Source organism: Pleuronectes platessa, chromosome 2, assembly GCF_947347685.1.
Source record: "Pleuronectes platessa chromosome 2, fPlePla1.1, whole genome shotgun sequence".
In the NCBI taxonomy this organism is placed as follows: Eukaryota; Metazoa; Chordata; class Actinopteri; order Pleuronectiformes; family Pleuronectidae; genus Pleuronectes; species Pleuronectes platessa.
Genome location: NC_070627.1, coordinates 17315270 through 17341732, shown reverse-complemented (window position 1 = coordinate 17341732; position 26463 = coordinate 17315270). Strand labels below are relative to the sequence as shown.

The 26463-nt window shown below is 45.5% G+C and overlaps 2 protein-coding genes across 2 annotated transcripts; both read left to right on the top strand.

Moving 5' to 3' along the window:
* The first annotated feature begins 1126 nt into the window (after positions 1-1126).
* rassf5 (Ras association domain family member 5) lies at positions 1127-11316 on the top strand. Its single transcript, XM_053430203.1, has 5 exons — positions 1127-2213; positions 7188-7301; positions 7808-8141; positions 8227-8342; positions 8431-11316. The coding sequence occupies exons 1-5, from the start codon at positions 1947-1949 to the stop codon at positions 8572-8574; spliced, it is 975 nt and encodes a 324-aa protein (XP_053286178.1). The 5' UTR covers positions 1127-1946; the 3' UTR covers positions 8575-11316.
* A 2421-nt stretch (positions 11317-13737) lies between these two features.
* dyrk3 (dual specificity tyrosine phosphorylation regulated kinase 3) lies at positions 13738-24265 on the top strand. Its single transcript, XM_053430191.1, has 6 exons — positions 13738-14621; positions 16520-16629; positions 19753-19958; positions 20049-20352; positions 20460-20876; positions 20971-24265. Exons 1-6 carry the CDS (start codon positions 14579-14581, stop codon positions 21700-21702), a joined length of 1812 nt encoding a protein of 603 aa, XP_053286166.1. The 5' UTR covers positions 13738-14578; the 3' UTR covers positions 21703-24265.
* The last annotated feature ends 2198 nt before the right edge of the window (positions 24266-26463 follow it).

Sequence of the window (26463 nt, the reverse complement as noted above, 5' to 3'; positions counted from 1 at the left end):
AAAACTCAGACTAAGGGATGTCTCTCTCCACACCCCTGTTTGGTTCCATAGAGTGCAGTCCTAGTGCTGCAGACAAGAGGACAGCTGACAGTTTGTGTCCTGCGGCCCCCTCTCTGCTCTTCAGTCTGTTTTATAGCATCAGCTCTGTGTGTTTGTGGGGGTCGTTCAGGTCCCACAGACACTGCTGCAGTAACAACGCACATGCAGCAGACTCGCCCCACACCATTGATTTGAAGCCAGCAGAAGGGTTGTTCAGTATGCATGCATGTGTGTTTGTGTGTAGCGCTCTGACCCCTAAACCCCCCCCTGCACGCTGCCCTCTCCCATGGTGATTACACTGATGGAGGCAAGGAGCAGAGCTTCAGGTAATCTCTCTTTGTCTGACTCCTACCGGGGGGACATCAGATGAACACAGAGACACTGTCCCTGCAAGCTGCGGTTCTCCAGCAGCATGTAGCCTTACCTCCATGTCTGAGCACACTTTACAAATCACATTACACACAAACACACATGTGCTGAGTGACGCACGCACACACAATCAATCTCAACTGTGAATGCAGCATTAGCTGCGTTTTTGACAGGGGGTCACTGCCAGAGTCAGAGGGCAGATTGTGGGGTCAGAGTGGGGTCAGAGGTCACTGGGATCTCCATCTTGATGGCATCAGTCATTATTTTCTGAATCTCACCTTAAGCGCTGTGAGCGAACCCCTCCACCAACAGCTCAGCAGAGTTGCTGCAGATGCTTCCGGGTTTCTCTGTACTGTAACTGTCCCTGATGATTTCAGTGTTATCCACATTATTTTTGTGTTACTGTGTAAAAGCCACGTGTTTGTGGTGGTTGTAAATGATATCTAGTCCTTTGGATGCTGCAGCAGAATGCAGCCTCTTTCACAACCTCTGAGCTGCTTCCTGTCACCGTTGCTCTGATGTATGAATAACAGTAGCTGCAAGGCTTTATATCTCTGTCAGCATCGTTTCTCTTTTACTCACCCTTACCTCTCTCTCTCTCTCTCATTCTCTCTCTCTCTCTCTCTCATTCTCTCTCTCTCTCTCTCTCTCTCTCTCTCTCCTTCTCTGTCTCTCTCTCTCTCTCTCTCTCTCGTGTAAGAGGAAGTGGTCATACACTGCAGAGTACACTCGCTTGCAGAAAGAGAGAGATGGGAGGAGGGAGGAGGAGTAGGAGGTGTTTGCAGGCTGATAACACACAGATGGTTGAGCAAGGCTTCAAGCGACTGAGGGAGCATAGCAGGAGAGAGAGGAGAGGAGAGAAATAGAGCAAGGCTGAGTGGGAGGCATCTGTCTCGAGTATTGCCAAAGCAACGGAGAGAAGAGTAGAGAGGAGGTAGAGCGGTGCTGCTGAGCGTCTTGTTGCTGTGGCCGAGAGAGCTCCTGCTGCTGCTTACTCTGGACTCATGGGAGGAATGGATGATCACACACAAAAATGCCATCATAACTGAGCTGCTGCTGCTGCAACCAGGACTTGAACTGAACCCACAGCAGTGCAGTGCCACAGAGACACAGAGCCAGACCAGGGCAGGATGTGGTATTGCATGCATGCTTTTATAAGCGTTTGTTTGCAGGTGTAACAGGTGCTCTCAGGTGAGCTGGGTTAACTTGAAACCAGCCTGTAAACTGACTCCATGATGGCTGTGTGTGCCTGTGTGCGTGTGTGAGATGCTCACATGCCGTGTATCATTGTGTAGCTGCAAATGACCAGGTGCATCTACTGCATGGTGTGTGACAGTGTGAGAGCACGCACACACACATCAGGAGGAAGTGACAAGTCTGTGCTCACTCTCGGATTTCCTGGTCCCCTCTCCTGTGGCACGCATAGCGCAGAATCGGAGCCGGGTTCACCTGTCTCGCCGTCACAAGGGGGACGTAAACTTTCTGGATGCATCAGCAGAGGAGCACTGACTTTTTCTGGATGAGCAAAGGACAGTTGTATGCTTGTAGACTCTGATTTGTCTGAGTGTCAGCATCAGCCCGGCCCCTCTCTAGATAAACCAGCACTTCCTCAAGCCGTCAACGTGCCGCTCGGGGCCCGTACAACTCTGGACCGCTCCATGACTGTCAACACAGTGCCGACCCCCTCCATGACCAGCAGTAACAGCATGAGCAGCGGGTACTGCAGCCTGGACGATGAGAGCGAAGACTTCACTTTCTTCACAGCCAAGACCTCGTTCTTCCGCAAGCCAAGGCGGGCACCTAAGGTACAGAATCAGGATCGCACTCTGACTCTCTGATAATTTACATAGTAAGAGTTAGAAAAATTCAGGTGGGTCGGACGGTTGATGTTTCAGCTGAGCCATGGGGCCATTTATACCAAAAAACACACAGATGAAAAGCAGAAGTGTGGAGAGGAAGTCGTAGAGTTCGTGCTTAAATAGGCCTCTAGGTCTGTGTGTGAATGTGTAGGAAGGGGGTTTCCATCACGCATGCATTTTGTAACATTGATCTGCCCTCCTGTCAGCCCTGTGCATCTACCTTGATGCCTTTTGGCAGCTAGTTCATCATGTGAACGGGGAGTGTAGATTTAGCATCACAGTGCGAAAACTGTTCGGAGACTGAAGAGGTCTCAGGCGGAAAGTCAACAGAGATCGTGTGTTTGCTGTGTTGTAGCAGAAATGCTAAGCTAATGATTTGAACCTACAGAATCCATAAAGGGTTCTAGTCCTCACTGCGTAGGAGAGGTTTCCGTAGAAACGAAGCTGTGACTAGAGAATGAGAGAGAGAACGATAGCGTGTGTACGTGTGTGTGGGGGGGGGGGGGGGGGGGGTTCAGTTCAAACTATAAACACTGACCTTATCAGGACAAGTAGAACTCATGAGGACCTAATGAGGCAAAACCTAATTCCTGAGCTCCTGGTTAAGGGTAGGGCTAAGATGTAAATTGGTGTTAGGTAAGAGTTAAGATTAGGCATGAACTGGTCATGGTTATAGTAAGGGATATGCATTTGTTTAGGCTGCCCAAAATGAATGGAAGTCAGTGCAAAGTCCTAATACGGATAGCTGCGCAAGCCTGTGTGTGTGTGAGTGTGTGTGCAGAGCAACTACTTAACTGTGGCAAACCATTTCCCCCAGTTACCATAGCAACTCATGGTTTTGTTGGCAACCGCTCTGCACGTCCTGAGATTTCGTTTTGCTCTACTGTATATTCCATTACTACAGTATATATACTGTCGTGTATCTACAGCGTGCACATTGCTGCTGGCTCTGCGGGGGGGGGGGGGGGGGGGGCGATGCGTGTTTGTTGATGGGTCTCGATGCACATCAGGTGATTCAATGATTTTCTATAGTGGAAGACGGACGGAGGCAGATGGAAATGAGGAAAGTGTTTCCATGCGCACACAGAGCCTGGGGTTGACCTTCTTCACACTACAAAGAGATTTGCATTCGTGCAGAACCCGATCAGCCCTGTTCCTACTGTCCTTGTCCAGGCCGGTGCCTTTGGTGTCTGACTCGGAGAAGGCATAATCTCTGAATAATTGACCAGCTGTGTTGTCAGCGTGTGGTGTTAGGACTGCCGTCACACTAAGACTAGAGGGTATTGGGGTTAGTTTGTCTGGGCCGCCGGCTCAGAAGCTGCCAGCTGATGGAGACCGATATCACTGACACCACACAGCCACCGGAATATCCCCTGAAAAATAATAAAGCTGCACTATAAGGTTCCGCGCATGGGAGGGGATGGCTCTTCATCCTAAAAGTAATTGTGTTGTAGCCCTGCAGAAAATGTCTGTTCTGTCCTCTGTTTTGAATATGGAAAAGAGATATGCAAACAAGGCGTGTGACATCCTGTGAGACATTATCCTGTTTTCTTTGTGTGAAAGACATCAGTGTTCATCAAGTCTTTCATGTCCACGGACACACAGGGAGATGCCTACGTTCATCAAAACAGTTGAAGGGGAAGTCAGATCCTCTTTTCTTTATGAATTATTTCCAGAGCTGAGCCTTTTGCTCCAGATAAGCCAGCCTGCTTTGTGTGTGTGTGCACGTGCATGAGTGTGCCACTGTAGAGCAGGAGGGTACGTGCAAGTTTCTCTGGTCTGCTTTTTGATGCAGTGAGAAGGAACGAGTTAAATCACTGTCAACTACAAGACACATTTTCATGTATGTTTGCTGCTTGCTCCAACACTCTGGGACATAGGAAACACTATTGCCTGTTTGTTATTGAAGAGGACCCACTACAGACCTTATGAACTGTACAGTTTTGAAGTGCTGGTACTTACAATGAACATTTCTATTCTTGTACAACTCCACTCCTCTTCACATCAGATTGGCATCATGATATTGTATCTCCACTGTATTTTAAAGAAGTAGTCATTCCTGTTGCAAATAAAGGTTTTAATACAAACCATATAAATCATGATGCTAGATTATAACACTGTAACCAGTAGTTAGATTAAGCACTGGGACCAGTTAATACACAAAAAATTACTGATTTTTCATCATCAATTATATTCTTTACCTTTTATTTGCTGCCGTTTTGCAAAGACTCTGAGAATGTTTACCCCTGTGTGTGTGTGTGTGTGTGTATGTGTGAGTTTGTGTGTGTGTATGTGTGTGTTTGTGTGTATAATGCTGGTTAGAACTGAGCTGTGAAATAGAATCAGTGTGTGTTCTGGATTGTGCTTCTCCTTCTCGACACTTGACCCAGTAAATGCGTCATGCTTGCACACGTTATGAGCGTATGTGCATATGTATTGGGTCTGTGTGTGTGTGTGTGTGTGTGTGTGTTTGTGTGTGTGTGTGTTTTTGTGTCGTATGCCTGTTGATTTATGATTGTTGCATTCTGTCCACATTTCTTTTAGCTTTAATTATTTGATTGTTAGTTCAGTTCTGGCAGAGCTCATCATCATTACGTCGTCAGACTTACAGGCCAGTGGTAATAGATCCCTAGAGTCTAGTGTTTCCTGGAGATCATGATCGCAACCACACACACACACACACACACAAACACACCCACAGTATTTTAATACTGATTTCTTTGCAGCGACATTTCAAGCAGTCGTATGACCTCTGCTGTCTGATCTCATCAGAGTGAGAGCATCAAAACTTACCAGTGTCTCCCTGAGGCTGTATCTACATGGCATATTCGTGTGTGTGTGTGTGTCCCTTATGTAACAGCCCCAGATATCTCACACATTTAAGCTGCCTTGCATCTCATCTGAGTCACATTAAAAAGGACAACATGACATGGTCCTGTCTCTGTCACCTGTAATATAATATATAAAGTTAATTGACAAAGCAGGCAGTGGTTACACTTACAGATCTGTGTCGCCTGAAGTAAAGCAACATGATAAAAAGATAAAGTGTGATCTCTGAACTTTTATGAGCACTAAAAATAAATAGTAAACGAAATTGTCTTGGTGAATATGGAGCAGTAATGACATATCTGTAGAATATTAAATGAGGTTTCACACATAGTTACTGTATCACTCAGTTAATACTAATGAGTAAAAAGGGAACATGAGAACAGATGATCTGCCGGAGGGAATGTGAAGGAGTTTTATTTGTATCACTTCATAAATCAGGGTTTTCTTGTTGTCACCACAGAGCAAACAGCTTAAACTCCTCTGTTTTTACATCTCTCTGTTTCTGTGCCTGGCCGGTCATTGGCTCTGACATGACCAAGTCCAGTCCGGGCAGTGTCTCAGGACTTTGTGGAACTGTAAATGGCGGAAGCTGCACTATTGTCCCGCTCTATTGTCCCTCTGACCACTCTCCCTGGTATGCAGAGAGGGAGGGCAGTGCCTCTGATACATTTAGAAACTTGTATACAAACACAGGATTTCCTGCAGCGTTCTTTTCACTTTGCTGATTGAGCCTGGGAGAAAATGTAGTCACAAATCAGCTCCATCACATACTTAAGGTTCCCCCTCTCTAACCCACATTGTACCAGTGACACGTGTTCTGATATCCAGTACTTTTATTAAGATGTAATGTGTTATATTTCTTGATTTCCAACAATATTCAAACCCAGAGAAATCCCCAATTTTATTTAAGGTAACAAGGTGTGTCCTATTTGTCGCCTTTGCGTTTGGCCACCTCATCCAACTTCATGGGCAAACAACACTGTCACCACAGGTAGATCTGCAAATCCCATGATCAAAATGTCATCACACAATATCTTTGTTGTCTTTCGTTTCAACAGAGAGACTCAAGCAGCCGAAGTTACATATTTTTCGTCTCCTCTTTTCGCTGAATGTCCACCTGCTTGAACTCAGCTACCCTTGTGCTCGGTGCAGTTTATTTCCACAAAAGGCCACAACCCATAAGTGCATACAGCGCGCACACACAGACTTACACACACTGCATCTTTGTTGAATGAAAGAGTGACTTCATCACACAACCTGAGGACTCCCCTTCAGGAAGCATCCCTGTCCTGCATTCTCTCTCCCTCTCTCTCTCTCTGCCCCAGAAAAATGCAAACGAACAGGAGAACGGAGGAGAAAAAGAGCTATTGTGAGATAGCGACCGTGCATCCCACTGTACTATAAATAACCTAGTCAAACTCGGTGTTGCTAAGGCTGGCTCAGCAGCCGCTCTTTCATCACTCCTTACCCCTTACTCTTTTCCTCCGCTGCCTCCCACTCTTTGACTCCCTCCCACTCATCCTCATTTCATTGCTGCCTCCCTCACTCTCTTTTAATTTTCTCTCATTCCTACTCACAGCACGAAATGAGTAACGGTGAAAGGGATGCACCGCTGTCAACATTCTGAATGATGCTGATTGTGGGGTTAGCGCCATTCACAGGGTTTCCTGTCTCCGTACAGAGCTGCAGAGTTGTGAAGGGGGAGAAGAATCCTCCTCAGCTGCAGTCAGGGCACTGGCCTCATATTCTGAGAATGGCAAAGATGGAGGATGGAAAAGTGTTGTCACAATTCTTGAGAACCACATGGTGCAGCAAACTGCATGGATGCTGTATAGTCTGGTTTTCTATAGAACATAACCCAGCGTATACCTGCAAATCAGTTAGTACGGTTTCATTAAACGTTTTCAAGGTGTTGGCTGTTTTTAGACGAAACTTCACTAACTTGAGCAACATGAGAAACACCATTTGTTTGCTACATCCCTTGTGGTGGGGGAAGTAGCACCATCTGCTGGTGATACAAAATCAATCCATCATACTACTCAAACTGCTCCTTCAGTGCTGACATGTTCTCTTCTTCCTCTCATGTTACAGCCGACTGAGACGAAGGAGGGAGAGGAGGGAGGGACGAAAGAGCTGTCGGCGGAAGAGGTGCGGACCAGGATAGAAGAGTATAACGCTCAAGTCACTGAAAATGGCATGAAACTGGTGAGTTCTGAAGGTGGTGTTTGTGTATTAGTAACAATGAACCTGGGTTTTTCACAGCTTCCTCACTTTCTTACTTTATACAATAGAAACAGGAAATATAGCTTGTAAATAAGGTAGCCTGCTGTAACAATAAGTGATTGCAAAGATGAAAGTAGACATTGGTTTCTTATGCTAGGATAGCTAACCAGTTGCTGGCTGTATTATCAGTAAAGTATTAAATGGTAAATTGTCTGTATTTATATCGTACTTTCCCAGTCTTATCTACCTCTCTAAGCACTTGATAGTACAAGTCCCATTCACCCATTCACACGCACATTCATACAGCACTTCTATGTGCAGCACACAATTCAGGGCTCAGTTTCTTGACCATGGACACTTCAAAATGCTCCATCTAAATCTTAAAGTTACTATCAGTACTTCTTCTCAGACCTGCTATAGCTCACATATCAATGCTGAAACGGGCCTCCACTCTCTTACCATCTCCCTCCTCTGTCTGTGTGATCCAGGCTTCAGATGGATCCTTCACAGGTTTCATTAAGGTCCACCTGAGGCTCAGTCGACCAGTCACAGTCCCCTCTGTGGAGGCGGCGGGTTCAGAGGGAGCGCCCCGGCACACGGCCGCTAGGGATCGAGCGGCGTCTGAGGATCAAGAGGAGACGGACTGCGGTCAGAGTGAAAAGAGAACATCCTTCTACCTACCAAGCGACTGTGTGAAGCAGCTCCACATCAGATCTCAGACCACCACCCTAGAGGTCATCCAGGCCTTGCTGAAGAAGTTCATGGTGCTGGACAATCCCAGCAAATTCGCACTGTACAGGCAGATGCACCGCGACGGACAGGGTGAGGAAAACGATCCCCTGCTCATCTGAATCAGAATTTCAAGCGACAGCATGGAATAACGTGTTTCTTTTCTTTGTGTGTGCAGATCTCTTTCAGAAGCTTCCTCTGTGTGAGCGTCCTCTTCTTCAGAGGTTGGTTGCCGGGCCTGAACCAGAGCAGCTCACCTTTGTCCTGAAGGAAAAGGAGACTGGAGAGGTGCAGGTGAGAAAGCACAGAAACATACGCAAACAGGCAAAAGTTGTAACGATAGAAAACTATATTAATCTGTTCCTCTCATATTCTCCAACAGTATCATGCATTCTCTGTCACTGAGCTACAAAACTTCCTGGTATTCCTGGGGAAAGAGGAGGCGGAGCGCGTGCGGGCAGTGGGGCATAAATATGCCATGTACCGACAGAAGCTACAACAGGCCCTACGACAACATGACCCCTGACCCCCTCACCTGCTACCTTATGACCTCTATTCAGGGAGAGACTGAAGCAGCCATCTATTCAGAGACTGGGGCCAGAGCTGAACTTGTGTGCCCCCCCCCTCCTCCTCCACAGTGCACACAAACACACAGTACATCCATACACACACACACAGACGTGCACACTTTCTCAGGACGTATACAACAACCCCCCCACAAGCTCCATTCTCTCCCTGAGGAGAGAATCGGGGGTTGACAGCGGCGTGAGACTCTACAGGGTGTGTGGTCTGCTCGCTGGTCGGACATGTAGTGTTTTCATTGCCAAGGACACAAACAGAAAGTTCCGAACACTTTCTGTGGGTGAGACTTGAGATTTCATTTGGGACTGATGTGAATCAATGGTGTTTTTGAAGACTCCATCTTCTTCTGCTACTGCTGCTGCTGCTACTGCAAGTGTTACTTATGCATGAGTCTCTCAGCTCATCCCCTCTGCACATAGTTAGAATAGAAACAGAAGGCATGATTACTTTTTGCTGCATCTGTGTGGGATGGAAGGACAATCATACTGTGTGCTTCTCTTCTTTTATATCAGAACTGGTGTGCATAGGGTTCTCACAGGATGTTTGATTGGAATATGTGTGAAATTGTGAGGGACGGGTTTACGGTGAGGTACTTGCCAATCTTGGAGCCCATTGGCTATCGAATGATGACGATTTAAGGCCTGGTCACACATATACGCACATAATGTGAATATCACAGGTCAAAGTTCACCAAAGTTTAACTCCATGCAAAGCCACACTATAAGATTTGCTTTACCACAGGAAGCAAATGTTCTATTCACCTCCTCACCTACACTGATTGAAAGCAAATGGAATGTTTGCCACTGAAACATTTGCATGTGTGACCCCTCTTAGCTTCTCGGGGCAACAGCCAACATTTTCGGGCTTCTAGTGTAAACAGCAGATATCTGGCCGTCTTCCATTCTCTGTCCAAACAACATTTGAGCTAATCTCTATTGTAAAAATTAAAAAGCTGAGAGCCGACACATTTCGGTCAAAGTGTTCAGTTCTTTTGCTCTTCACACGGGCTGTTTACCTATGGGCCATGAAAGCCTGCTCAAACCTGATTGGTCAAACTAGAGACAGAAACAAGAAGGCTTCCAGCCCCAAAACCATGTCCCTCGCCCACGGATTCTGCATATTCACAAGCAGAATCTGTTTATAGAGGTTAGGTTCTGGCTACCAGGGCTTCACCTTAAACAAAGGGTAGGAAGCAGACAGCTGTGTTTGTTTCCAACGCTTAGAACAAGAAGGAATGGAAGGAAAGAAAGTGATATCCATTCTCTCAGGGAGCATGTGTTGAGCAAAGAGCAAACTTAAAGTAGGAAAGAGAAGCCTCACCTTACTTCAGTTCTCATCTGTTCAGTTAAATGCCATGTGAAGGACCTGTGTGTGAAGAGGGATTATCACAACCTGTGTGTGAAGAGGGATTATCAGACCCCCCCCCCCCGAATCCAGATCTAACCCACCTTGCATGAACTCCACCTGCAAATACAGGGACAGGACAATTTACAGATTTTACACTTTGCATACAACGCTATGGGATATGGGTTGTAACTGAATGTGAGAGGAGTTTCGTTTAGACCAAAGCTTAGAGGGACAGATCTATTGAGAGAATTTTAAAGGGAACAGAGAGATTTTTAAGTTTATTGAATTACAGGTAGTGTATGTGAAAATGAGGCCCGCTTCTGTTTTGCACATATTGATGCAGGTCACTGAATGGCCCACAACTCTGGGGTCTGGGCATGCGTTTCTGTTTTCCTTTTCTTTTTATCTTCTGAACCTTTCACCCAAAAAAAGAAACTATAAAATTCTATAAAACTCATAATAATGGCTATGATGTACCAACGATGTGTTTGCAATGCATATGTGTTATGTAGACACTGGAAAAAGAGACAAGGTTTAACTTTGATGTTATTACAGATATTAATATTCCTTTGGTATCATTCCTACTGGTGTGCTTGTGTGCGTGCGTGCGTGTGTGTGTGTTCGCTCTTCTAGGGCAGTGAGGAAAATGTGAATTCTGTTTCATGATGAGTGTCTGTGTGTCATCAGCACTCCATAATTGGGCCTCAATTACCAAATATTAAAACATATAGTGCAGTAAGTGCACATTTACTGTCAGACAATTATAACATTTCAACTTCGTTGTTTTGGAAAATGTATCAAAAACGTAATGCATTTAAAAAAATCATTTACAGAAAACTTCCACACATCCTGATGGTTCTTTATTTATTCCGTGCGCATACTGATAAATGAGGCCCGTTGTCCATAAGCACATGCTTCTCAGTGAACCTAGACCCTGTCTAACATCACCACCCAAAGCCCAAGCTGTTCTGCTGGCAGTGCCTTTTGTTTCATGTGTTATCACTCCTGTGCATACGCTGTGTTTCAGCACAAGGGTGCCTGAGTGTGTGTGTGTGTGTGTGTGTGTGGGTGGTTTTGCATGTTTGTTGGACGGTGTTGTAAATCTTTTCCCTTGTCCCCCTATCTCCTTAACACGTGTGTCTGTCCAACAAATCCTGTCAGTTTGTGTGTGTGTTATTTATTATATTTCACACCATCCACATGATAAACATTATGTGTAGGATGTTGAGACTTAAAGCATTTTTTTGCAATTCATTTTGTTTATTTGAAGAAGTGTGTATAGATATAACGGTAGAACTGTACAGAATATCAAAATGAAATAAACAAGGTCATCTCTTGACTTCAGTGCTCATTATTTATACACACACACAAAGAAAGAGAGAACACAATTTGTTTTCAAATGCTTGTGTTTGTACTCACTTCAATGATAATTGAGAGTTTGTGGATGTAATATAGGTACACACACAAACACACACATGTATTCGTATCTAAAAGAAAGACTATCGAGATGTCCCAGGGGCTGAAAAAATACAACTAGAACACATGTGACGTACTAGGTAGCCCCTAATAGGAGCCTTATAGGCTGTGACCCCCAAACTGGTGGGGTGGCTGTGGCACATGTCGTGGCAATTTCTACAATCCCACCTTAACAACGAGGAACGAGACACAATTCTCTTACAGTATTGTCACACTTTAATGCTCAGAGCATGGTGCATACAACAGGTTAGTTTGTTATATGCACATCGATGGGACGCAGTTCTTTGTCGTTATACATTTAGCTCATCCCTCCCACTCTGGTTGGGGTTGTTACAAAGTCAAGGTTCAGGATCTTCTGATGAGATCCAGGCAACAATGCCTTAGTCAAAGCAATCAGGCCAAGATCCATTCAGTTGAACGGGATACAGCATGATCAAGGTTACATTGTATGAGATTCAATCATGATCAATCAAAGGGAAAACTAACATGAAAGTTTTGTGGTCAAAGTGTTACATTTCCCTCACACACACCACCCTCCTTATTTGAGCTGAATTCTACTTAGAACATCTGCAAAGTTTCATCAGTTCAGTGGTTTCCGAACACCAGAGGCCCTTAACCAGCTGATAAACACATTCCGAGAAATGTTGACCAACGTGTTGTCCTTACAAGAAATAAGTAATAAAAGATCAATTCATTTTAAAAGAAATGTTATTAGAAGCTGTTTTTACAGACATCACATGGACCCCATCATCATATTGTAGACAGTAAAACAAGAATTGCAGTGCTTGTGAAGTCAGAGTTATTGTTTGTTTGCTTCTCAAAAACAGACGTCCACCATTTCTCGGTTGTTATCCAGACAAGACCCAAGTTAACTGGGGCCGCTTGTACAGCTTCCAAAATACCAGCAGGGGGCAATACACAATCTGAACTGAGGCGTCATCCTGTATTATATTCACCATGCAGATGATAAACTGTGTAAATAAACATATGTGAGATTTTGTTTTCATGCATGCTTCACATAATAAATCATTTTACCATGACGCTCACAGTTCCGCTCTTCCATCTTTGATACGACTGTGTTTAGACTAATTCCGTTTTCACAGGACATTCAAAATAAGATGTTGGACCAGTGAACCCACAGGTGTCAGTGTCTGTCACATGCTCCCAGACCAAATACAGCCAGAACCCGTTCGACCCCCGCGTGGACCTATAGGTAGCTCTGCACCTGGCCCCATCTTTTGCTGTGGTTGTAAATTCACTGGCTGTGATCAGAGTCCACACACTCACACCTTGAACCTTTTGAGAGGAAAGTGCAATGAGCAGATCAGTTTATAGGCATTGTCACCCAACTCTCTTTAAACACCACCGTCTAAAATAATCAGCATGGCCTTAAAGGCTGGCTGCTGCCCAGAGGACCTCCTAAAACTGTGTCAGTATGCTTATTTATGGCAGCAAATATAGACAGACTCCCTCTTCTCACCTCTGAGAAAGAGCTAAGATAAGCATCACCCTCTGCCCAGCATGTAACACCGTCTGAATTTAGCCTGTTCCCCTCCTCATGCCTGCGTGCTCTCACTTCGTCTGTCCTCTGCCCTGCCCCTAACTATATCTGGACCTGTATAGATCTCCATATCCTCTCCAATTTCAATCCACGGTTCAACTTTCCTAACAGGGTATGCAAAGTGAACGGGCCGCGATGTGCAGGCCTGAGGAGACGTCGTCCTAGCGTTAAAGCTGCTGTTTGCATGATCACTTCTTCTGGAGATTATCTTCTTAATGAATCACTTCTTTCTATGATTTATAAAATGTCAGAAAATAATAAAAGAAATATCCATCTCCACCTTTAAAAAGGCCTAATCAGCAGTCCAAGAGCATTGAAATATTCAATTTACAATGACAGCAAACTATGAAAACCAGCAGATAAGTATGTTTTAGAAGAAAGACGTTTGAAAACAGCCTCAACAGTTAACCCACCATCAAAATAGTTGCATTTTGATAAACTACTTCATTAGTTGAACAAAAGTTTAATGTCATATATATTTACACACCTACCTACGTACGTACTTGTCTTTCTGTATGTCTGTCTATCTATTTAGCTATCTAACCCCAACATGCACACACACACACACACATATTATGTCATTAATGCTTCATTAATAATTGACTAATGCTGTAGAGCTAGAGATGAGTCTGCACGCTGGCTGCAGGTCTCCAGATGGCCGCAATGGGGCGCTCCTCGGCTGGGAGGCTAAGCGCCGCCCCGCTCCCTCCCTGCTCCGTGCTGCGGACCACAGCCACGGAGAAGAAGACGCCCTTAGCAACAACACACCGCTGTGATGATAAGACGGTGCTGCGGACACCGGAGAGGATTGAACACCGTCGCTTTATTGCCCTGACTCCAGCGGAAGCTTTCATGACAGAGGGATGCTCCGGCGGCTCCTGCACTCACCATGGGGCTCCAGCGCAGCTAGCGAGCTAGCCGTTTAGGCTAGCCGTCCAAGACAGACGAGCGAAGCAGCCCCTGAGCCGTCCCGAAGGAGGACACCATCCTGTGGGGGGTTTCGCCGAGCAGTAGCATCGCCGTTTGCTAGCTACAAAGTCAGCTAACCGGGATTAAAGCACGGGCATGGTGCACTGGACCGAACCACTGCACCGACAGAGACAGGCGAGGGGCACACGGGTCAGAGCACCGACGTGTAACATTTGGACTCAGACTATTTTTAACGGAGGGAGCGGCTCTCCGACGGACCGTTGTTTTTGTGGCTGTGCGAGCTAGCTGGCTAGCTAGCAGAGGGAAACGACCCCCACCCCCACCGCCGCCTGCTCAGGTTTTTCAGCCACAAGTCGAGGCTAATGTGAGCCGGGAATACTGTGAGAGTAGCACTCTGAACACGGTGCTTTCTGTCAATCCGGGATCCATTTACACACAGAGCCAGACAAAGGAGAGTGGAGCTCAGTCGAAACCGCAGCTCAGCGGTACCGGGACTCCTCTCGTTAGCGAACACGCTGAAGCTGTTAATGCTCTAAGCTAAGTTTGCTACTCTAGGTTAAACTTTTCCACTTTTTTTTTTAACTCTGGATTTTTTCTTCACTTCGGATGCTGGCATCACACATTAACTGTAATCATGATGATAATAAGCAGAAAACCAGAGGGCCCAATAGCAACAGGTAACCACAACAAAGAGTTCTGCATTCTTTGTCCACACCTCCGGGTTTTCCCTCGTGTGTTTGTTCTTAACAGCTTTGTGCATTAATGGGTCGAGCTGTAGTCTCATGCTTCGGGCGTCTACAGAACGATCACGTGTCTAAAGACGTTTTCTCTCCCAGTTTCGGGCTGAAATGCCAGCTAGACCCAGTGAGTGTGTTTGGACTGATTCGGCTCAAGTATCTGAAAACATGTTATCTTTTGCTTTGTAACTCCTTATCAATCACGAGACTGGTGTTTGTCCTGGAGGACCGACCAGGAAGCGCCGAGTTGTTCTCATTTCGTCTCCATAAGCGCTTTACTATCTTTCCTCCTATCACTGATAATCCTCAATGTCGGTGTCAGCTACTGATACGTTTTTAAGAATTTGCACTTTGACCGTCATCGGGGTCCCTGTTGTATATTTACATTTGCATATATAGTAGATATCAGTAAACCCTGTGAAAGTGGACTTTGTCCTCAAGCCTCTGTCCTGTGCACTATGTTCTGTACATGTAGTCTTTAGGATACCAGGAAGAGGAGGAGGACAAAAGCCTGTGTCTCTGCCACGCTCCCACAACACGTTTTATGACACCTGATCTGCAGAATGTCTATTTGCTTGAACCTGGTTCTCTGTCCTTTGATGTGCAGAGAGAGAGAAGAGGGGTCTTACACAGAGCTTAACGCCAGCTGGACATAGTAGGCTGGATGTTTGGTTACTTAGAAGTGAGGGTTGTGTAAAAAAATATTCTATAAGAAAGTTTGCTTGGACAATAATGTCAGATGCAGTACAAAACGTGCTGAGCCCCTACTCAGCCATTAGGAGTTTGCAGAGAGCTAATGGAGACTGTGCTTGCCTAATATTGCGTGTATGGAGCCCTAATGCCTCTGTTTGTAGTGCAGGTCTAATGCATCTGTATCCAGGCAGCAGGTCTAATCTGTCCCGGACCTGGGCTCTGACGCACCTGCACACGGCTACAAGAGTCTCAGAGAGAGAACACCCGTCCCTGCCACAGTTTTTGGGCTTTGGCTAATGAGCTAATCCCACACAATAGCTCTGTAAATTTCGTTATTCTCTATTACCTTATTTCCTGCTATTGGAGATAGCTGGTTTTAACTGGCAACTTGTGTGTGAGCTAAATGGGCGTTGAGACCGAACAGCAGGCCGGCGAGGGGTTTGTCATTTGAGAAACCTGCTTCCTCTTACAGTCCCAAATGTCCCTTGCATCCATCCACTCTGTGTCACCTTACATTAGTGTTTGGCTACGAGAGGTGAACCCGCATGCAGCACTGTTGATTGACAAGTGCCTGCATCTCTCCCTATGAGCTCTATTTCTGAGCACACCTGGTGTGTGCACTACATGACTCTGCCTGAATGAACAGATGGGCAGACGGAAAGATGCTGTCGTCACAGAGGCATCTGTTACCCCTATTAGTCCATTAATACCACTTGCAGCGCTAGCGATCCGAGACCCTAAGCCCTATCTAAGCTGGTCAGGTCGGTGCCATGGCCTTGGGTACAGTGTATTGGATGCAATATATTGAATGGTGATGCACCCAATAATGGCTTTACACAGTTTAGGATATTGTGGCAGCTAGTCTACAGCACTTGTCTACAGTGCACAGTAGAGTGGGACTTTCCTGCTTAGGCCACTTCTAAGGATTTGTTGGCCCATTCCAACTCACTTGTTTTAGTATCAATGTATTTATTGGAACTTGTGGGTCGACCGGTGAAATAATCAATGGGACGTTGCTTGGTTTGGACAAACAAGTGATTGTCTGCCTCTGTCTCTGAAGATTAGATTGCTTTCATCCCTGTGAGTGTGTCTGAGTTGCAGACTTGATCCACGCTAACACACTGACATCTCTCTCCCCCCTCCAGCACGCCACGGCGACGGCCTATATGACTCCTACATGAGGACAGACCACATCCTTAAGGACGACGCAGATCCGAACAGTCCGTCTGGGCTCCCCCCAATGCCCAAACACACAGTGAGTATGCACACAAACACAAACATATGCTCAAAGCAAGCAAAGCACTATTTCCTGTGCAGAAGCACATTGTGTCTCCAGACATCCTGTTCCTCAGAGAGATTCCCAGCTCAGCCCTGTTCCTGTTACACTCCTTCTGTCCCCATTCCTGCTTTTCTTTGCAGTTTATCTCTTGTCTAATCAAATTCTCGCAGAATTGATATACTGCCTTGGGGAATAGAAGACCGTGTATCGCTGTGGACAGTTCTCCGCAACTGTATGAGATTAGCCAGGGTGAAGTAGCCATTTTGTGTCCAGCTTAAGTAAATGCAGAGATCAAATGGAATTTAAAGGCCTTTTGAACCTGATGTTTGATCATGGAGAACATACAATAAATCAACCAGTGTACCAGTAAATTGATACGGCATGGTCTCCATTTGCTTCAACAACAACTGTCCTCATCTGCTCGGAGAAATAACCGGAGAACCAGTCTTAAAATATTTTTAATAATAGATGGCATGGACAAAGTAATTTATTAGCTTAGTAAATAAATATTATTAAAGGTCAACCTTTTTGCTGATATAGTTTTATAACTAACTATAAGTTTTGAATCCTAATTGGACTGTGTCCGACAAGGACATCACTTTGAAGTCTACAACTCCTTTCCTGCCATGTTACCCATTGTATTTAGCCCCTTTGGCAGAAAATGCACATACATAGAGACCGCGATCCTCTTAGGCCTCTCACACCATTTGAGGGGGAAAAAGGCTGGTTTGAAAAATTGTAAAGATTTATTGGACTTGAAAATGTGACCCACAAACAAAATCACTAATCATCAACCCCCCCCTCCTTTCTGTCTCGTGTAATCCCCCCGTCAGTGGGCTCGCGTAGAGGTTAGGCCCAGTTTTCTATTCTAGTCCCGTCCTTCTTCCTTTGTATTTTCTGTCACGCTCACGGAGGTAATATCCTCTGTTGAATGTGACTGACACTCGCTCGTCCCAGTTCAGCGTGTGCAGCGCTCGAGAGCAGCCTCATGCTCTGTTAAAGTAACAAAGTGATGTCATGCCTGTTCTCTTTTGGAGAAAGGAACAAACTTATAAAAAAAAATGTTGCAGCCCATGCGTCCAAGTTGATAAATCAGAATAATGAGTGAGTGGTTGGTCAGACAATGTCGTGTGTGTTACCCAGCTGTTATCTCTCTGTGACTAGGATTTGTGGATATTTCGGACAGAAGTCTGTGTCTCCTCTGGGTTGTGTAGCTCTATGTCTGTGTTTGTGTGCTAAGAGACAGAGAAAAGCGTACTTATGTTTCTGTGACAGCAAAGAGATTAGCTCTTCTCCATCTGTTGCACCATGCAGATTGCACACAGAGGCCTCTCCACCCCCAGTATCACCTGTGTTTAAAAGAAGATTCACACACTCTGCTTTTTGTTCTCATCAGTGGGCCCCTTCCAAAATTGTTTTCCTCTGTTAGCGCCCCCTGCCCGTTCGATCAATCATCGAACGCAGTGGGTGCTCCACATGTAGAAAGCTTTGATTATTTAGTTTTTTATGGCCTCATTTGGGTCTGTCTGTGTTTGTTGAAGGGGCTCAATCAATGACATTCTCTGTGTTTGTAGCACAGCCTTGGGACAACAGCTGCATAGAACCCTGGGTCAACAGTGGGGCTGTTGTAATAAGTTAATACTATATGGTTACATGTATGGAAACCCATCCTGCATTCCAACCCTCTATTTTAGGCTTCAAACCTAAAACACAAACACACAGAGCTGAGTCCTCTTTCAGTGGATCTTGTCAACGCCTACTTCAAATGTACGATTCCTCGTTGTGTTGTCTTTATCAGCTGACACGGCCTCAGCTGTGTGTACGGCTTTAAAGTCAGGCCCTCCATAGGAGCAGAGAAAACTATTTGGAAAAACATTTAGGCCAAACATTTCCCCTCCTTTTTAAATAGGTGAGACCACTCATGTCGACGGCCAGAGAGACCCACTTACTATGCTTCTCTCCAGTCTTTATATAGGAGGGCACTGCTGAGTTTGTGTGTCTGCGTGTCTTATTAACAGCCACACTGCCTCTGCAGTTTAAGAGTATAATCAAACTTTAATGACTGTGTTTTCCCTTGTGCTCCATAATCTTGTGGAGGATTCTTTCCGCTAAGGAGAGAGAGAGAGGGAGAAAAGAGGCAGAGACCTAGAGGAATGTATTCCTGGGTTTGCTGAAACGAAGCTGTTTACTGGCAGACATGAGCGAGACTCGGGAGCTTTCCATAAACTCTTTTAGCCCTTCAGGTCCCCTCAAGCAAAGGTCGGCCTGTCACTTTTAATGTTTATGGGCAAGTGTGTTCAAAATAGATCATGAAATATACAGTGATTGTGTTGTCCAAGTACACATGCAATCCCTGTTCCCCTATTTGTTCTGTGCAGATCTACAATAGCTGGGTTATAGGTTTTAGTGACGCTGGCTCGCCGCTTTTAGCATTGGTCTTAATGAACCCCAATCAAACAATTTAAATCCTTTGTACGAAGTTAAAGGCTGGACTTCACAAAGTAAAGGATTATTTTTGTGCTGAGCCAAAGATCGCTCCTACCTATTAGCTAATTGCTAACAACGCACTAAGAAACAAGCTGGCAGAGATGTGGTGGTTTTGCATATGTTATGGTGGGGGGGATGGGACAGTTTCCTACCCGACTGTTTGTAGATCCAGTTGTGCTGGTTTATCCGCTGCCTGCCTCGTCTCTGATCAGGATCTCACTGTCCACGACCTTGAACTAAGTCGTTAGCATTGAGGTCTGTATTCAGGAAAACAAGATCTGCTACCTCGTTCCCCTTTTTGCATATTGCTTGATTTAAGTTTTAAAAAACAAAGACTTTGCTTGTAAAATGAACTTAAAATTGAGATATTAACTTATCAAATGTTGATATACTCAAACAAAGACGCAATTTATGCATGATCGTGTTCTGTCATCCCTGCAAGTTTGTTGTTAAATATACTTATTTACATACATTCATGGAACACGGTAAAACATTTCTTCATCACAATGAAGTGCAGTTTATACTGTTTAATGACTTTAAAGTGGAGTGTTAACTTATTGGATGGTCTTTTCATTTTACCCACTGTGTATCCATCTCTTCTTTCTCAAACAGGTTGTCAGTAACAAGACTGTAATGAGGGAGCAGGTAACTGTGCGAGGTGGCCAGCTGAAGGTCAAGTACATGTATGAAGACTCCACCAACAACCGAAAGATAAATGCCATATCCACGGCAACCACCCAGAACAGTGGGACCATTGGTCAGACGCACAGTAAACCTGCTGCAGTGTCCAGCCTGTCCAAAGAGCACAGTGTAGACAGGTGAGAAAGATGCACACAGGAAAAACCGTGAAATTTCAAATTTCCTTTTCAAAGAATGTACCAGTAACACCACTTTCTGGTTTTCCTCAGCACTGAATCCAGTAAGGGCTCCACTGAATCCTCCGGCACACATGGAGTTGGCAGTGGAGGGAGCAGTGGGAAGCTGTGTGGCCCTCTCACTCCTGACCAGGCTCAGAGACTTTACCGATCTCAGCTGACCACCCTGGAGCAGACCGAGATCCACACCTACCCAGACATCTACTTCGTGGGACCCAATGCCAAGAAGAGGCCTGCCGTCGCTGGAGGCAACAACAACGGTGGCTACGATGATGAACAGGGCGGTTACATTCATGTCCCCCATGACCACCTGGCTTATCGCTACGAGTTTCTTAAGGTCAGACCAATATTCTGATACCCTGATTGTCAATTCAAATTAACCTGCACGACTAATGATTTTTAAGGTCCGCCCAAATTCTTATCTCCCTTTTTTGTCCCTTACAGATTATTGGTAAGGGAAGTTTTGGACAAGTGGCCAAGGTGTACGATCATAAACTGCAGCAACACCTGGCTCTGAAAATGGTGCGCAACGAGAAGCGCTTCCACAGGCAGGCGCAGGAGGAGATCCGCATCCTGGAGCACTTGCGCAAGCAGGATCGAAATGGCACCATGAATGCCGTGCACATGCTCGAAAACTTCACGTTCCGCAATCACATCTGCATGACTTTTGAGCTGCTGAGCATGAATCTATATGAGCTTATTAAGCGCAACAAGTTCCAGGGCTTTAGTCTGCCGCTGGTCAGGAAGTTTGCACACTCCATCCTGCAGTGCCTGGAGGCCCTGAGCCGACACAGAATCATCCACTGTGACCTGAAGCCAGAGAACATCCTGCTCAAACAACAGGGACGTAGCGGCATCAAGGTAAGACCACTGCCTCATTCAAGGATGCATGAGATCAGTTTTCTTGCATCTGATGTTTACTCGTATTAATTCTTTGTTCTCCGGTCTCTGCCAGGTGATTGACTTTGGCTCGAGCTGTTTTGAACACCAGCGAGTGTACACCTACATCCAGTCTCGCTTCTATCGGGCTCCTGAGGTGATTCTGGGTTCACGTTACGGCCTTCCTATCGACATGTGGAGCTTCGGCTGCATACTGACAGAGCTGCTCACTGGCTACCCCATGTTCCCTGGCGAGGATGAGGGCGACCAGCTGGCCTGCGTCATGGAGCTGCTGGGCATGCCTCCACAGAAAATTCTGGATCAGTCCAAAAGGGCAAAGAACTTCATCAACTCCAAGGGCCACCCTCGCTACTGTGGTGCCAACACCCTGCCAACGGGGGCCACTGTGCTGACGGGCACTCGCTCCCGCCGCGGGAAGATGAGAGGCCCTCCCGGGAGCAAGGAGTGGAGCGCTGCCCTCAAAGGCTGTGAGGACCCCACCTTTACTGACTTCATAAAGAAGTGTTTGGACTGGGACCCTTCCTCTCGTCTCACTCCCAGCCAGGCCCTCAGACACCCCTGGCTGTATCGCAGGCTGCCCAAGCCCCTACCTGGGACGGAGAAGAGCCAAGGGGCCACGGTGAAACGACTCCCTGAGCACCACAGCACCTCATTCCCCTCTATCCTGGCCAAAGGGGGCCCGGGCTTAGGCACCACAGCTGCCAACCACAAACTGAGGAGCAACATGATGGGAGATTCAGGGGAGGCCATACCTCTTCGCACGGTCCTACCCAAACTTGTCTCATAGAGAGAGAGAGAGAGAGAGAGAGTCCTAATTTCCTCTCTCACTCCACTCCCCCCTCCTCCTCTGAACTTCCCAGGAGGAGTCAGAGCACAGGAGAAAGTGGAGCCTAGGTTTTAACTTTTGACTTGTTTGGTTGTTCTTTAATTTGTTTTCTACTGAGAGGTGTCGACACCCCAGTTCATGGTTTTTAATAGTAGCTGAACACGGGGGGAGAGAATGAAAGAAACACTCTAAAGATGTTTTTATACGGAGGATTTTCTTGAGCGGCTGTAGAGTTTCTGTATCACAGCCGACTGATAAGGTTTGATTTTAAATGATGCTTTTTCAAATCTCCCTCGTGTGAGTGGACAGCTTCCTTAATGAGCCAATGTTTTTAACCTGCGTGTGTCGTCATGTGAGTGTCGCGTTTCAGTTAAACGCACTCGAGCACACCTGCACTGTCACTTGCCTCAAACTCTTAAACGCTCGTAGGATGCCGCCCTCTTGGAGGGAATCGTTTCTATGAGTGGTACTTGAAAAGGGCTACAGAGATGACTCTTTATCAGGTTAGAGTAATCAAATATTGATTTGTGCAGCAAACATCAGTTACTAGAAAAAATAAGAACCATGCTCTAGTGTTTGCGCCACATGACAAACGTATCCCTCGTGTGTAATTCCTTTGTCACAGGTAATGAGGGGCTGGCATTATGTAGTGAATAATTTGAAACCAACATTTTTTGGCAATAAGTTTCACATTCTCATATTTCTAATTGAACTCTTTTGTACCTTTCCTGTTCCCCTGGTGCTTGAATGTCAGCTGAGTGTGTTAAGTTAGTATAGCAGCTTTCAGACATGCACTGAAATCTGCAGTTCCTCTGTATTTTCGCTGGAGGAGGTGCATGTGTGAAAGCAAATGTCCGAGTTTGACGTCCGCAGTTTCTGCTGACTTTATCCGTCTGACCTTCTAGTATAATGTCCGTAGAAATCATGGGGAAGTCGATGTCTGAACAGAGCATGGGATTCCCTTACTGGATTCACTGCGAGTGTGTGTGTGTGGGGGGGATTGATGAGTACAGATGCAAAAATTAAGAAGAAAAAAAAATCTCCCAATGATAATGCGGTGTCATGCAGGAAGAGGACACCAACTAAGATGTCTGTTGTCAAGAAAGTCACGTGATCTCCGCAGTGTAGATGAATCCTCACTTCCTGCCTCTGTCTGCTGAGCCCGGCTGCTCCACCCATCGCCTGAAAAATGCAGAGAATTTGATGCCATTGTGAACAACTTTGTGCAGAAAACCTTGTGCCCGAGTGAAAGGCAGACTGCTGCTAAACTCCGTAGCCAATTCTCTGGATTTTGCCGGCAGGTCAAGTCTGAAAACGGCTTGTGTGTGTTTGTCCTTGAGCTTTGTGGTGCTACTGTGAGAGGCGTTGAGAGGGCGTAGGACAACCTATTTGCAGCCCCCTCATTTCTTCCTCCCTCCTTCCTTTGAGTGGAAAAGGGGGTGGGGAGAACACTAGCTCCACTCAAACTTTGTCACAGAGGTGTCACCGTCACACTCGGTACTTCACAAACTGGTTTTATGTGCGAGGTTGCAGTGTGAGGCAGGGAGTCGGAGAGTTGGAAGTCATTACACGTACCCGCCTGCGGAGCTTAGTGTCAGGAAAATTTGGGGACGTTTTTACGAGCGCCACCTGTCCGGGCCCTCTGATTGGTTGCTCTGAACATTGGCAGTGTTGGCGAGAACGGTCATGGGGGTGAAACGAAGGACGGTATGTTTTAATATGAGCCAAGATGGTTTGTTATTATGTCTTGGGGAGGTGTCGTTGAGTTGACAGAAAGGGCCAGTGACAATGTAAGGTTTTTATGGTACTGCAGAAAGAAGGGTTTCTCAGGGAGACATACTTGATACATCCCTTAATCTTATATGAGCCGTGTTCCACTTACAGCTCCTCTGTCCCAACGATGGATGAACATGCATGCACCTCTGTCCACTGAGAGCGAGAGAATGCGAGAGTGTGTCTGCGTATGGAGGTCTGCATGCTCCACAATTTGACCTAGATTCTCTCTCCTCCCCCACCATCTCTGTCTCCCTGTCTCGTTATTCTCCCTCTGTCTCATGTAGGGCAGGGAACCTCTTAAACTCACACATATAAAGTGTATTATGGTGCTGTCCAAAAAAACCTGTTCACACACAGACACGCACACAGAGACACGGTGCATGTTGCTATATGGACCACACCGCTCAGATCTTTCTCTCGACCCTCGTTTTACTACGCAAAACTGTCAGGGATTTCTACTCTTGTCTCCATCTTTTTTTTTTCTTTTCTTTTTTTATAGAAGTGGTTTCTATTGCTTTTCGCTCCGGAATATCAGAGGATGTAAAATGCAAATGTGGAAAAAGAGAAACTTGTATACTGTCATGTTGTACTAGTGGTGTGCGTTAGTAGGAGGGTGTTTGGTGTTCCAGCATGAAATCACAACCTGTTATCAGACTGAGTGACTATGAGAAGAGAAACTGTACAGTAACCAAATGAAGTTGTGATGGTTTCTTTTTCTAAAGAAAATAAAAATGATTATTAACTGAAATGTCCTTTCCTTGGTTGATTTCTGCTTTTATAACGGGAATATTTCAACATTTATAAAACTAGCCAGCTCACATTATACAAGAAGAGATGTATTTTAACAAGAGATTTACCATCACCATTTTGCTCTTGCTGATATGGATTGTGATACCAATCCAATTCAGTGCATTTAAAAAACTATATTTTATCTAGTTTGACAGTCTCCAATAAGTAAATCCAGGAATAAACAGCATTAACACAATTTGTCTGAATTTCTTGCATGTGATGCTTCTTCCAATGCTTTAGGAGAATGCTACGGTTTAGCTAGCACTGGCTAACGCTTCACTAACAGAAGTCACTCCTCTTGCTGTTTTGGAGCGACGAAGAAGAAGTGATTTGAAAATTTTGCTTTTATTAAGGTGGAACCAATATATTTTACATGCAAGTATTGGAGCAGTAAATATATTAGTGACTCAACAATACCTTAACCAGCAGTATCAAAGGCATTTCAGATGCTAGCATTGGTAACAGAGCAGTTCAATTTTATAAAACAGGCTGGGTTGAGTTAATATTGCAAAGATTTACCAAATGCAGTAAGAAACTGTCTAAAGAAGGCCAGATCCATGAGGATATGTATGTACGTATATATATATTTATAATTTTCAGTATAATTCTGAGAAGTGCTCTGGTTTCTAAGATCTGTAGCAACAGTGACACGCTAGATGAAAAGAAACTTCTAATGATCCTCATTTGTCACTTAACCTGAAGCTCTTGTAACCAGCGGCAACCAGAGTTGTTATTGCCACTTGATACCTGGGACTTGTGTTATGAAACAAAACCGTACAACTCAGCCCCTGGTTCAGTGGCTGAAGGGAATCTGTAAAGTGACGTGCATTTCAGCCGGTGATTAAGTTACAGATTCTGTGAACACTTGATGAGACAGCGCCCTGTGACACACCTTCAGGGCAGCGTGTGACTCTGACACAGCCTTGTCATCATGCACGGACATGAGGAATACAGAACACACGGAACAAAGTGTGTAACACACTTTTGTGAAGATTCCGCTGCTCAGGTCATGAGATATCACCTAGGCATGCTATGTTAAAGGTGACAGCTGACTCACACAAAATTAAACTCAAGATATATGTGTCATACTCTTTCTCACACAATACAATTATATGAAAGTGCCCGAGCTGCTGCAGCAATAAAAGTGAATGAAGGGTTTGTTTGTAGTGAGTAAGCGGTGACAATATTCAGTATTGACGTTAATGTGTGGCCGCAGCTGTTTCTAACCTGCCGTGACGTGAGAAATCAGTCTGAACATTCAGCTCCAGTCATTACGTCAGCCGTCATTCTGGGAAATGTGGACACTGACGCTGTTTGAGCACTTCATCATCTCTGTTGGCACCAAGTCATCTTGATAATTGACCTGAAAGAGCTCTTTCTAAACCCACACTCACCTTTGAGAGTTGTTATTTGTAATCAGATTAGTCCCGTCCCTGCACTACTCTTATTTATCTTACTTTTTACAAGTTGGTTATGTGTTCAAACACTTTCCTCTTCCTCTGCTCCTCTCCATGTCCTTCTCCACACACACAGGCAAACACACACACACACACACACACACACACACACACACACACACACACACACTGTGCTGCAGCCCATCTGGATGGGTAACAGCACAGATGCACGGCACTGCTAGAAATACTCCGTGAAGAAGAAGAGAGTCGGGGGGGAGGGGGGGGGGAATGACTCCCTGGTGATAATGATGGCAGTCTGATGATCTGCTGTAACACAGATGACTCATGGATGTTTACACTCGCAGGCTCCTGTCCCCCAGGGAAGATATAATCAGGTATATATGTACGCAATAGGAAGAAGGAACCGGTTGAGCAACATCACCTACAGAGGGAGGTGAGGGAGAGAGAGAGAGGTGGTGAGTGGGTGCCTGGGTATGTATATTGTTATGTGACGCAGGTGTTAAATGTGAGCAGATTGTAAAAGCACAACGACACTTGATGGTAAAACGGAGTTGGGTATCCTTATTTCTCATGGGGCTGGGTGAGGCTCCCTCTCCATCAACAGTCAGCATGCCCTCATTATCATGCTTATTCACACAGGTCAGGTTAAATAAATCAAATGAGTTTATTATAAGAATAACTAAGAAATGTGCCCTCTCACAATTTAACTTGGGGTTGTGGGGGTAAATGAACCCACAGG